We start from the raw sequence: 13,205 nt of genomic DNA on the forward strand, positions 1-13,205 counted from the left end.
TACATACATAAATGAATTTCAGGCTGAGGGATTCCCTCCACCCGAATTGTCTCAATCCCTTCCTTATGCTTCCACTACCTAGGAAATCTATGAACCAAACAATTTGGAGCTTCACGATGCAGTTTTATATTTATAACACTTTCAGATTCTCATCCTGTCTAACATGCACATACACAAACATATCAGGAAAGACAGCTTCATCAGTATACTGTATATAATCTACCTTGCTGCACTTACCAATAGAAATTCCAGTCCCAATTAAGTGGGCACTACTTGTCCATGAATATCATTGAACCAGCATTTAATTTCGTAAACTTGAACAAGGTTTCCAAGAAAAATAGATCCTGGCAATCTTTACCTGGATACCTGGATTTGAAGGACTCAATGAAGCACAAAGCATCATTTTCTTGAACACCCATCTGCTCCCCTAAGGATTTAGCTCCAATTCCATAGATTATTCCATAGCAAATCTGGAAAAATGACAACTTTTTAATTTACTAGTGAATAACCAACAAGATTCAAAAAAAGACATTTTACTGACACAAAACTGCTATTTCATTTGAAATATTGGATTTTACTTGCTGAACAATAGGTTTGTTCAGCTTTCTAATTTTAAGGGCACTATTCAGTGAATTGTTATTTAATTCTGCTTTACTTAAAAGTATTTGAAAAAGGAAGGCAAATTCCTTCCAACTGAATTCCTTCACAATGTTTACTTTTGTATCAAAAGATTGAAGGGAAGGGAAGCAAAATAGTTTATGGAGACTAATTTTCCTGCCACAAATTGAGCTTTTGATCTGGGGCAATTGCTGACTCACTAAACTGCGAGATCACAATTTAAAGCTAAGTTTCATACGACAGAAAAAAAAGAATATCGATTCAGAAAAGTAGAAGGGTTATTATTTATTTACTTGTTTATTTATTAATCAAACCAATTTATATAGCCACCCATCTCAGAAACATGATTTTGGGCAGCATACAATGTTACATAGACATTTTAAGAGAATAGAAGCAGAAACAAAACTGCCAAACACAGAAGAAAGGTAAACAATTTATTAAAGCTGTGGAAGACTGCGATGTTTTCTATAAATCCACCCAGTACAATAATTAGAAGAGAACCAGAAAAATGCCTACACTGTCTCCTTAGAATCCTATTTTGGAATATAGTTAACTGTAAAACTCAAATATTATTTACAGTTTTCCCTCTTCATTTCGCCTGCCTTCTGTCAGCTTCTTCTAAAGATTTTGGAAATTTTTAAACTTTACACCTTTACTACATATGATAAATAGTAACAAACCTAATGAGTTAACCTGGGTCATGGCACAAAGGTAACACAGTCACATAAGCAAAAAAATGTCAGAGTATATTCATCAACTGGAATAGAGCATGGTAACAAGGTCAGCCAATGAGAACTGTTTCGGAAACTGAAACTAGGCATGCACACCATCCACTTGCAGCTTTGTGTGTGAGTGGAGCGCTTGTGCTCATGTGTGAAGCTCCACACACGTGAGCTGCACACACTCGCACAAGCAGCAGTCACTTGTGCTCGTGAAGTTCCATTCACATCAGTGGAAGGTGCTTGTGCTCGCGCAGGAAACTCCATCAACGGAAATGGAGTTTCGCACACACGTGCCCTCCGCTTGCACAAGTGAACCTTTGGGCATGTGTGCTTGCCCACTACTCCCATGGCCTGGTAGTGGATCGTTTCCTGGGGTTGGGGACCCTTGGGGTAGCCAAAAGTCCAGAGATGGGGGGGCAGGGTTGAGAGGAATTGAAATGCCCCTGCGGTTATAAGTGCAGGTGAGTTGCCAGACATCCCAATTTTGATCATGTGACAGTGGGGGGGGTACTACAACCTCACTCATAAATCCCTTATTCATTGCCACCATAACTTTGAATGGTTGCTGAATAAATAATAGTCAAGGATTATCTGCATTAGGAATTGGGCAGTTCTTAATGGGATAGGTTTCCTCGATTTCTTAAATATGACCTTGAAAAATACTATAGATCAACCCAGTAATAAAATACAATAGTGGTGTTTTGGTTAATGAAATATGTTCCCAGCTTAGCGACCAAAGTAAAATGTCTATTTCACAGCTCTATTTTGCAATAAAGCTGTTTTTTTAATTCCATTAAATATTAAATGGAATACTATGATGCTTAATTTTCAACCATGGTATTCTTAATTTTCAACTTACTAGAAATTTCATATGCACCAAACATGATACAAAATGTGCATTATATACCTGATTAGATATTAGATATTTAATCATAGGCATACAGAAAGGTAAAAAATTGTTCAACTAAACTGATATCTCAGGAAAGATGTACATTTTCAGAACTACCTGCTTAGCTTGTTGCCTTAAATCATTCCCAACCTCTTCGGGTTTAACCTTCTTCCACTCAGCTGCAATGCTTCTAAAGACATCAACGTTGTTGCCAAAGGCCTGGAATAGCCGATCATCAGAACAAAAATGTGCAAGGATTCTTAACTCAAGCTGAGAGTAATCAGCAGCCAAGATCAAGCCACCTATAGTCAATCATGCAAAATAATTTATAAATTAATTGATTTCCTTCAAATCACAAATAAGGGCTTCTCTCTCTCCTTTACTAATTTTTCACTGAAAGATACATGGATATGGGTAAGTTCCTCTTTCATTTTCAACAGGTTTATCCCTTGACAATTAACTGGGTTATTGCTATAGAAATGGCTAATAGTTACTATTTGGTATAACTAAAAAGCTGATATTATAACTTCATTATGTATCTTTGGGCACTGAAAAAGTCACTGTTTGTGGTTTTTTATTTTTCCTTTGCTTTCCCTTTTTTCCACTGTCTTTATTTTTATTTATATTTTTCACTAAATTTTTTTTTAGTAAATATAGATTTCAAAAAAAGTCCCCTAAATTAATCCAAAATTTTATATTGTGAAACATCAGCATGTGGCAGAGGCACTAATATATTAAATATAATAATAATAAAATGTTAATAATATAATTTTCTTTGTATTGATAGTTTTTATAGTATTAATAGTATTATAAAGAGTACAAAAATTTTATTGGGTAAATTGATCCTTAGAAAATGGATAAACAACACCAACACCAATTGCAGGTAAAAGAATAATGCATGGTGAAGTTCATGAAAAACTTCTGTTTCTGAAAAAAATGGCTTTCCACATGATTCAGTTACAATAAGACTTTAGTGACTGTTGTGTGCAGCCTGTGTTCTGATTATATTATTATTAGATTTTTATCTTGCTTTTTTAATATTTATAATTCAAGGTGGCAAACATATCTAATCCTCCTGCCTCCTCCACGAGAGCATGACTTGCCCACACTCACACAGCTGATTTTCTTGTCTAAGGCAAGCCTAGAACATTTTTGATAAAAAGAATGGTCATCTATTTTATAGAAAAATGCTTGATGGGATTTCTGTTGTGGAATTCTAAGCATTGAAATTTTACTAAAATCATGGACAAATGTTTATGAATGTACAAAAACAAAATAACGTGATTGCCACCAAAATCATGTTTCTTCTTTTCTAATATTGAAGGGGCTGTTAAAGTCTGACGTAGAGGGAAAGTTTTCAAAGAAGACAAAATGTGTTTGAAAATAATATGTAAATTAATCTGAATGGAACAGAAAGAGGTTCAGCGATCCAAGAGGATGACAGGTGCTGTTGTTAAGCAAATCCTGCATGGTCCTTAAGTGCAATGAAGTCAAAACAATTTTAAGGCATTACCTGGAAATGGTACAAAGGCATGTCTCATGCTAACAGAAAATAGTATTTTCTTCCTGTTTGATATTTCTTCAGTTAGTATCTTAGGTCCACATGGTAACACAGAATGCTTTCCACATCTATAGAATGTTTTAAATTAAAACATGGCTTATTATTTATTTCTATATGATTCAACAAGTAAATTAATATGTGTGGTGAATAAATGCAAAATATACTTGCTGATTACTGCCATTAACATTCAAATCAGCAGTGGTAAATATTTTAAATTGTCTTCCCTGGGAGCCATAGCCCTATGGAGCACATTGCCTCATTTCTCTGGATGGATGAAATAGACATTTTATTTGGTTTTGAGGAGATTTAAGGGATCAAATAAGTGCCTCCCCAAATTTAGAGGGATTTTTAAAGGAACTATAAATGGGTTTATTAGCCAGGGCTTTCCTCAAACTCTCCGATTTTCATGGGGGAGAGGAGTATCCAAAATAGAGGTAACAAAATAGTACATGCTAGCCTTCTTTCTTGGCTCATGAAGTCACAATTTCAGCTGGAGGATTGGTGTCATCAAAGCTGTTTTTGTGAAGCTCCTCTTCCCAGAGGCCTTTATTTACTAGGCTTCTGTCACACACTTCTTAACTGACTTCCAACCTGTTCAAATCCATCTGAATTTCAACCAATAATTGGTTTTTTCCCTCTTCCATATCCCTAGCAACTAAACCGGTGAAAGGCAGTCAAGATCATCTACTCTAAGGCTCTTCACACTACCAGCATTTCTGGATTTCCGGCTCTCACTACCACTGCTGCTCCAGATCTTCTTTTCTGGACTACAGAAACCATCTAATATTAGTCAATCAAATCAATCCATATTTTAGTCTAAGGGTTACTGGTCGTAAAAGTTGAAATATTTCTACATCTTTTGATTGTCTACTGTTCATCAATATATCTTCTCACAATACTAATTCTAGCTGTTTTTAGTTCCTTTAGACAGATTGCTATCTCAGCTGTATTTATCATATCAGGGTGAGGTTCTAATAAAAAGGTGAGATATAAGTGTAGTAAGCACAATCAATAAATACATGCAGAATGTGCTTCTAATGTCATGGTAAGTCTGATAACTCATGTCTTTTCAGAAATGTGACCCCAAAAATCTAAGAACTGACATTAAAATTTAAAGATGTATGAATAATGTACTATATTTTTACCTGCTTCTTAAAATACGGTGTTGTTTTTGAAACGGTGGGCTCTCTTCAACCATTGTTGGCATTTCAATCTCAAAGTCTTTAGGTACATTCTGTATATTGGGTTCTCTGAAGCTTATACGACCTACAAACACAGAGCAAATATAAATGTAGGCTTGGAAGATGAAAGATGATGTCATGTTTATGTCAGACAAAGAAACATTAAAAAGTGAGTTTGTAATGGATATATGAATTGCATGGTGCAAGGAGATTTCATTAAAACTTTGAGGGCAAGAGATGATAGATTTTTTATTTTAAAACTTTTATATGCTTATTTTAGAGACTGTTCAACATTTTATACATTTGCAAACATTTTTGCTACAAAATTACAAGAAACCAACTATCATGCATCAGCAATCAAACTGGGGGGGTGCATAGTCCACAAATATTTGTTAAATTTGCTAGGATAATAACTTGCTACCTGTAGCACTTTGAAATTGAGAAACAGGATAGATCCTTTCCATTCCTAGGACAGGGTTGAAAAGTTTCTCCCTCTGTAGTGGAAATATCACTTTGGTTATTGCATTAGTGATCTTTCTCCATTCTAAAATCAGGCCAGGTAAAGGGTGCACTTTCTTCAATTTTTCTAAAACATCCTACAGAAATAAATAATAAGGTAAGCCAATTAAATGTTTTTCTGTTTACAAGATTATTTGAAGATTTCACTACAATTTACTTGGGACAATTATTAGAATACTACCTTTCTAAATTACCAGTTAACTCGAGGAAATACATATTCTTTATTTGAACTGAATAAACCTACCAGTCAAGATTGAAGTTTTGTCATTTTATTTATTGCTAAGTAATAAAAGTGTCTTTTCTTGATTAGCAAATGGTAAAATAAATTATACTTTTCTCTCATAGAGGATCAATCCCCTGAGCAGAATGCTTTGACACATTATCAATCTGTTCAGTGAGGGAACTTTCAATATTTTCTAGAAATATAATAAATCTTTTCTGTATTGTATGTGTCTTCCTTTTGCAAGCCAAGTATAGGAAATATCAGTGGAACTGGCAATTCCCTTAGTAGTTATGTGAAATGCTTACTGAAAAAGAAAAGAAAAATCATTTCATGTAACAGGAACAGTCCACTGTTAATGATAGGAAAGTACGAAAAGCATTGATGATTGAGAATATTTACATGTAAAACACCTGAGTTTTAAAGTAAAGGAGGAATCAAGCACTTTATTTATTTATAAATCAAGCACTTTGTAAATAAATAAATAAAAGTTATTGGCTGTCCATCTTACCATAGGGTAACTTTGGGTGGCTTATAGTTACATAAAAACAAACATTAAAACCAAAAACACATGGGGGAGGGCGGGGGCAGAGGTGGGATCTGTTATTACTCTATCAACCACTTCCATCACGCTACTCCCCCACTGGGGCCCCAAGCCAAATGGCAGAGTCACGTCTTTATGAACAGTTAGGAGAATATTACTGCAATCCACTAGAATTTAAATTGGCAATTGGATTGCTTATGAAAATCAGCTCTTAAGGACTGCTCTTCAGAATTCCTCCACGTTTTGAATTCCTCCACATCTTACAAAAATTCTTGCGGATGAATGATCATCTAAGCTAGAAATTATTAACAAAGCAGAAATATAGTTCCTCTTTTGGGGTAAAACGATCATTCCACAAAGTTACATCACATAAAAATGATACCTTTGTTGTACTGAACTGTTTACTCAGCCTGGCCCGATTCTTATTTGTTGTTGCTTTTCTAGTACAACCCAACACTTTCTTGCCTCTTTGCATTTTAAGTTCTCCATCTGATGGCAACTTTTGCTCCAGAAATAATACCTGAAACAGAACACAGTATCATGCAATTGCTTCTTATCTTAATGCTCAACACAACTTAAAAAAAAAAATCTTATCCCACAACGAGTAGAAAACAGAGTGCCTAATAATTTATCCTCCAGTTTTAATCTCCTTTTAAACTTCTGAGTAGACTAGATGGTTTTCTACTCTGTCCAAAGTCATCCAGGGCATTTCCATGGTTAAGTGTGCTCTTGAACACTCAGAACTCTTCTTAGTCCTAGTCCAGCACTTCACGAGCTATTAAGGCCTTTGGGTCTCTCTCTCCTGTCCCCGTTCCCACTCAAAAGTGAGACCATGGTTATTATATATTAAGTGAAATTATATTCAGATGCAGGTTCTTCTTTTGACTAACTAGAGATGAAACTATACCACAAATCCCATTACTGACAAAATATTAATTTAAATTTTTTGAATCAAACAACCCTGAAATCACAGAAAATATGAAATTTGAATATATTTTATACTGTAATTATTAGCATGATGCAAATGTTCTGATTAACACTTTTACAATTGCACCACCATATTGTTTAATTTTTATCTAAAACTGAATTGAACTTTCAAGTTTAAATAGATTATCATCACTGAAATGCAAAGAGATATAATATAGAAAATAATGATGAGTTTCTTTCTTAATTTTTACTAAAAGTTCTAGTTATGCATTATTGTAAATCTGTTTTAGTTCTACAATATACAATGCTAAAACAGACTAAGATAAATCTCTTCACCTTAGGTTAGCTTTGGGAAGGGGTCCATGTAAGCTTCCCACATGTTAAGATCATGCCATCAAAAATGGCTGAATTTCAACAGTAAGATTTTATGCTACTTTGGCACAACAATAAGTACTTTTATAAAAGACTGGAAACCTTTTATGGACTTTTTAGAAAAATAGATAAAAATGAACTGGTGGTTTCTGGATTTGTTGATTAAAAGCAGTTGAATATGCAACAAAGGTGTACAAAATAGTTCTAAAAGGGGAGACGTTAGATTATTAAAATTTGTTTGTAACTGCTATAAAGAAGATTGAAGCTGATTCTTTTTCTTTCTCACAGTATCTGTTTTTTCTTTGTTCTTTTTCTATTTTTTTTACATATTTGTACTATGAAAATATTCAAGCTATTTGGAAAAGTTGTAAAAGAATAGAAATTGAGTGATTTGCCTCCCAAGGCTTCCCACTATCATGTAAAGGTCTCCAAAACTGGACTAAACAGATTCCAACACACATACACACACTTCTGGGAGATATCAGAATGTTACCTGATGTCCTTCAATAATCAAGATACAGAATTATAATCTGTTTTAAGCTAATATTGAGGTCTGGCAACAAGATTTTTAAGGAACGGACAGTTTTAAACATATTTTAGAGGAGCTTTAATTTTATTTTAGTTTAATTATTAAGTTTTAGGCTTTAAATGTTGTTTAAATAAAGTGCATCACTGTTTTTAAAATGCAGAATATGACTGTAAAAGAACAAGAGGAAAAAAAGCTCAGATAGCAAAAAGCATTTTGGCAAGACTATGGCACCAGACTAAAGTCATGGCGCCAGCTACAAAATAAAACGACACAGTCTCTGAATACAAGAGTAAAACAGAGCAATGAAATAAATCAGCAAATGACAAATGTGCTCTGTAGTGGCAGATGTACTAATTGAGACAACATGAAATGGGTACCCACACCAAAGTAAACCAAAGATGCTTCTGATTCCTGCCCCCTCACCAAGAATATGCACATGAATCTGTTTTTTAAAATTTAACAAATTTGTATAGTCAAACGATATCACTGAAGGCAACTCTGAGCAGCAAACAACAATCAGATAAAAACAACAAACTTCATTGAATGATGCTGACTAGATTCATTACTTAAATATCCATCTAGGATTACATACTGTAAATGAATGGAGTCTCCAATAGAATAGAACATTTATAGCTCAGGATTGAACTGTGAAGTTCTTAGTGTTCCATGAGCTTCATTTTTTGCCTGCAGATATTTCATTACCTAACTAGGTAATGCCAATGCAAATGTGTGTGGAATTGAATGAATTCTTCTAACTGGAATGCTTACATTTTTAATGATATAGTCTATGGAATGAGTTAAGGGGCACAAAGAATGGGCACATATCAACAATACATTTTTAATTATAAGGAATTACAATGTATTAGAAGCATTCCATGAAGTGCTTGATTAAAAAGTTTAAAACTGTAATTAAAACTGTGATTTCAGGCAATATTTATTCTACTTTAGGCACTGCAAGATCGATAGAAAAATGTGAGGAAGTTTTAAAAATAATTTTAATACTAACATTGAGAACATACTTTTTTCAGAAACAATTAGAATTTTACTGGTTGAACAGAGGCAACAAACTTCTTCCCATAAAAATTTCATTGATGATGTCTGGATCAAAACATAATTTGTTCATGTAAGTCTATCAGTACCTCAGCAACATCATCGGGACAGGTCAAGGAGAAACTGTGACCTGCCAGCTGGTATATCCGATTCTCAATTTCATTCAATTTTGCTTCCATAACATGTTTCTGGGCCTCACATTCTACTATGCTAAAACCTATTCCATTGAGCTCCAGCAAGGCCAAGCAATACTGATTTGGCATCTCCACTTTATGAAAAATATCTATAATAATGACAAAAGAAGCACAAGACAATTTTAATTACATTCTGCAAAATATATATTAGCATTTTAGAACATTTGAATGAAAGCTGCTACCTGCTCCTATTTTTGTCCTGCCCCTTCATCCCCCATCAACTTTGCCCTCAATCATGTATTCTGCTGAGCATGTGTACAATACAGAATAAACATGTTCCAAAAAATGGAATGCTAACACATTATTACAATCTCAAAAAAATCAGTAATCAGGAAATAAACTAGGCAGTTAAAAGCTAATTAATAAATAACAATGTCTAAATTTACACTGACCAGAAAGAACTGCTATGTCACATAATTCTTTTTTCATTTTCTATTGATGCTTATAATGTTCTGATGCAAAAACATGACTGTCTGAAATCTTTATGATAGCAAAATATAATATTGTGACACAACAGTCTACAACATTTACATGTTTATTTTGAAGCTCAGGCTAAATTTTAATCATTTAATGCCTTTTGCTAAATGATAGTGTCAGTCCACAACCCTTTTACCTTGCAAGTTATCCTTATGCAGTATCATATGGAATTCTTCTATGATATGGAAGACAAGAACAGACTCTACAGATGCCCTGTAACGTCCACACTGATCTGTATTGGCACTGAGACCCAGGCTCTGATTTCCCTGACCTACTCCAATTTTATCTAGCAAGAATAAGTCCTGAGGAAGGAAATTGGCAACCATATTGTGAAGGGAATCTTCTTTTGATTCAGGGTCCATTAACCAGCATGCTACCTAGAGTAAGAAAAGAATGTTCAACATTCACAAGATAATATGGAAAAAGCACATTTCTCACAAAAATGCAACATAGACAAGATTTGCAAAAATGCAAATATGTTGTTGACATATATATATATATATATATATATATATATATATATATATATATATATTATAATTGGATCTTGCTCCGAGATTCGAGATTGAACGTGATGAGTCTCATCACTTCATCAGAGTAATGTTGATGAATGAGACTTCATGCGGAGATATAAAAGATCCACATATAATACCCGAGAACCTATATATATATATATATATATATATCCCACTTCAGAAGACAAATTTATAGGATTACTGATTCCCAGAATTCAATAGTAAAAGCCTTCCAATGGTCACTCTGTTTTACAGATCTTTGCACTTAGAAGCTATTCTGTGCTAATATCATAGATCACGGTATTTATCTTTTAAATAATATTTATTCATGTGTTAATGTTTTAATGTAGGTGCCAATGGGTCCCGCCCTGGAATATGGAGTGAGTTCGCCGCCATCACCCTTATCTTCTTAGGTGAGGAGTGACTGGGAGGGGAGGGGAGGGGCCAGCCAGTGGTGCGCTCAGCCCACAGGGAGCTGCAGCAGAGGGCCCAGAGAGCCGCATGCGGCTCTGGAGCCACAGGTTGCCGACACCCGATCTAAGAGAAGCTCTATGAACTTGTGGTTGTCCAAGTCATCTTGTAAGTGCATGCTTAAAATTGCATTGATTCTTATATGTAGTTGTAAGAAGGGAGAACTAGATGGAATCTTGACAAAGAACCTAAACTTGCAACAATTAGTATGAGAAAACTCTCTCCTCCCCACATCTTCCTCAGGTTATCCTCTCCCTTCCCCATCTTTAGTTTATTTAGTGCCATTACAAATAAAATAATTATAAGAAATGAAGTTAGCAAACCTTTGGGTCCTCAAAAGATCCTGCCAATGAGATGCCACAGGCCTTCAGGAGAATCTTGTAGTGCTGAATAAAATCATATACAACAAGTGAAAATGCTCTCTCAGACTTCTGCAAGCATAGCTTAAGTTGCTGCAATCTTTCTGCTACAGACAGGTCTTGATCCAATGGAGGCTGTGCCAAACTGGGACTTACTTCTAAAGAGACAAGAAATGCATACATTAGAGACAAGAGAGAAGAAACCATGTCAGCATGTGTTTGTATATAAATGTGCTTTGTTATACAAAAGCAGAAATCTTCCTTGCCTCTTTCTATTGCAAACTATATTGAAAGTATTTCTCTTTCATTTCTACATATACCTTTCTTTTTGTCACCTGACCTAGAACTGCCTCACAAAGACATTTCCCTCTCCTTGTTTAGGGTCCATGCTGGGCTTTTCTTAATTACTTTTTAAAAACTGTATAATTTGCAAGTATTCTATAAAAAATTGGTTCAAAAACCCAACTTCATTTCAATAAATACTATTAACTTTAACTTAATTCATTAATTTGGAGTTTCTACAATACTACATGCATGTACTACATTTATTGCCTCCTTGGAAGTACACAATAAATACATTCTTACCAATCTGGTTTTGAGGGTTCTGCTGCAACGAGATGTAGTAAGCATCTTTTCTACCCCAGCACACAGCTAAGCCAACTACCAGCAAGTCTTCGCAGGCATGAACAGGAAATCCATCATTCTCATAGAGAATTTTCTGATATGTACTTCCTACAGAGCAATCATGGACACACAGAAGTAGCCCACAATAATTTTAACCTTTACGAGTTTCAATCAGCCATTTAGAAAGCAGTCTTTCTATTTTGGTATTGTTTAATCTTTTAAATCTATAGGTAAACTATCACTTAAGTTCTGAGCATTCTAATGTAGAAAGATGAATTTCAAGAACACTGATGGCATCAAGGAATAGTGTTTTTGCCATGCTAAATACAGTGTGCACAAGTATTAGGCTAGTGAGTATTTTGACCATATCATCATTTTTATGCATATTTTCCACCTCCAAGCTGTATAAACTTGAATGCTTAGTGGATATAAGCATATCAGGAGATGTGTATTTGTGTAATGAGGGAGGTTGTGGCCTAAGGAGATCAACACCCTATATCAAGCTGTGCGTAATTATTAGACAGCGTCTTTTCCTCAGGCAAAATGGGTCAAAAAAGAGATTTAACTGACTGAAAAGTCAGTCTTTCAGAGGGATGCAGCAGTCTTAAAATTGCTAAGATATTGGTACATGATCACATAACCATCAAACTTTTTGTTGCAAATAGTCAAGGGAAAAAAAAAAGATGCACATTAACTGCCAAAGATTTGGAAAAAAAAAAGTGAAGCTACTAGGAACTCATTATCCTCCAATGCTGTCATATTCCAGAATTGCAACCTACCTGGAATTCCCAGAAGTACAAGGTGTCCAGTTCTTAAGAGACATGGCCAAGGTAAAGGAGGCTGAAACCCAACCATCACTGAACAAAGTCGAAATAGCAAGACCAGGCCAAAAAATATCTGAAGACAGATTTTTCAAAGGTTTTATGGTCTGATGAGATGGGAGTGACTCTTGACAGACCAGATGGTCCTTCCAAACTTACTGCCAGTATTTTAGAAGACACTTTCTTCAACCAGTGGTACAGGAAAAAAATCTTCATCCTTCAAGAAGATCATGATTTTTATGCAGGACAATGCTCCATTGTATGCATTGAAGTAGTCTACTACTAGTTGAGCAACTAGCACATAAAGGTCTTCTGTACAATTTTTTGATTATCAGTTAAAGTGATGTGGCTTAAATTCTTTTTTAGTTTTCTAGGGCTTTTCAAATGTTCTGCCACTTGGCACTATAGGGCTGAACCTTATGTTAACAATATCATTCAATTCTAAGTCCTGTGTGCTAATGCATGTGTGCACAAGTATACTGTGTATAAACAAAACATGCTGCATTACGTTTAATGTATATATAGAATTACTAATTTACTGCCTGCAGAACTATAAGTCTTGCTGATGTTTCATATGAAGTACATTTCAATTATGGAGAGCATCTGCTACCT

General features: G+C 34.8%; 1 protein-coding gene across 1 annotated transcript in view; it reads right to left on the reverse strand.

Annotated features, from left to right (window-relative positions):
- Window positions 1–13,205, reverse strand: part of POLQ (DNA polymerase theta) — a 48,625-nt gene that overhangs the window by 7,268 nt on the left and 28,152 nt on the right. Inside the window, exons 17-26 of the mRNA XM_026713234.2 lie at window positions 11,734–11,880; window positions 11,113–11,306; window positions 9,940–10,180; window positions 9,222–9,415; window positions 6,637–6,774; window positions 5,393–5,567; window positions 4,936–5,056; window positions 3,743–3,858; window positions 2,347–2,531; window positions 359–470 (exon numbers count right to left, since the gene is read on the reverse strand). Coding sequence (XP_026569019.2) covers window positions 359–470; window positions 2,347–2,531; window positions 3,743–3,858; window positions 4,936–5,056; window positions 5,393–5,567; window positions 6,637–6,774; window positions 9,222–9,415; window positions 9,940–10,180; window positions 11,113–11,306; window positions 11,734–11,880 — 1,623 coding nt within the window. The remainder of the gene's footprint in view (window positions 1–358; window positions 471–2,346; window positions 2,532–3,742; window positions 3,859–4,935; window positions 5,057–5,392; window positions 5,568–6,636; window positions 6,775–9,221; window positions 9,416–9,939; window positions 10,181–11,112; window positions 11,307–11,733; window positions 11,881–13,205) is intronic.

Source organism: Pseudonaja textilis, chromosome 2 (genome assembly GCF_049901715.1).
Source record: "Pseudonaja textilis isolate UNSWEBS1 chromosome 2, rPseTex1.2, whole genome shotgun sequence".
Taxonomy (NCBI): Eukaryota; Metazoa; Chordata; class Lepidosauria; order Squamata; family Elapidae; genus Pseudonaja; species Pseudonaja textilis.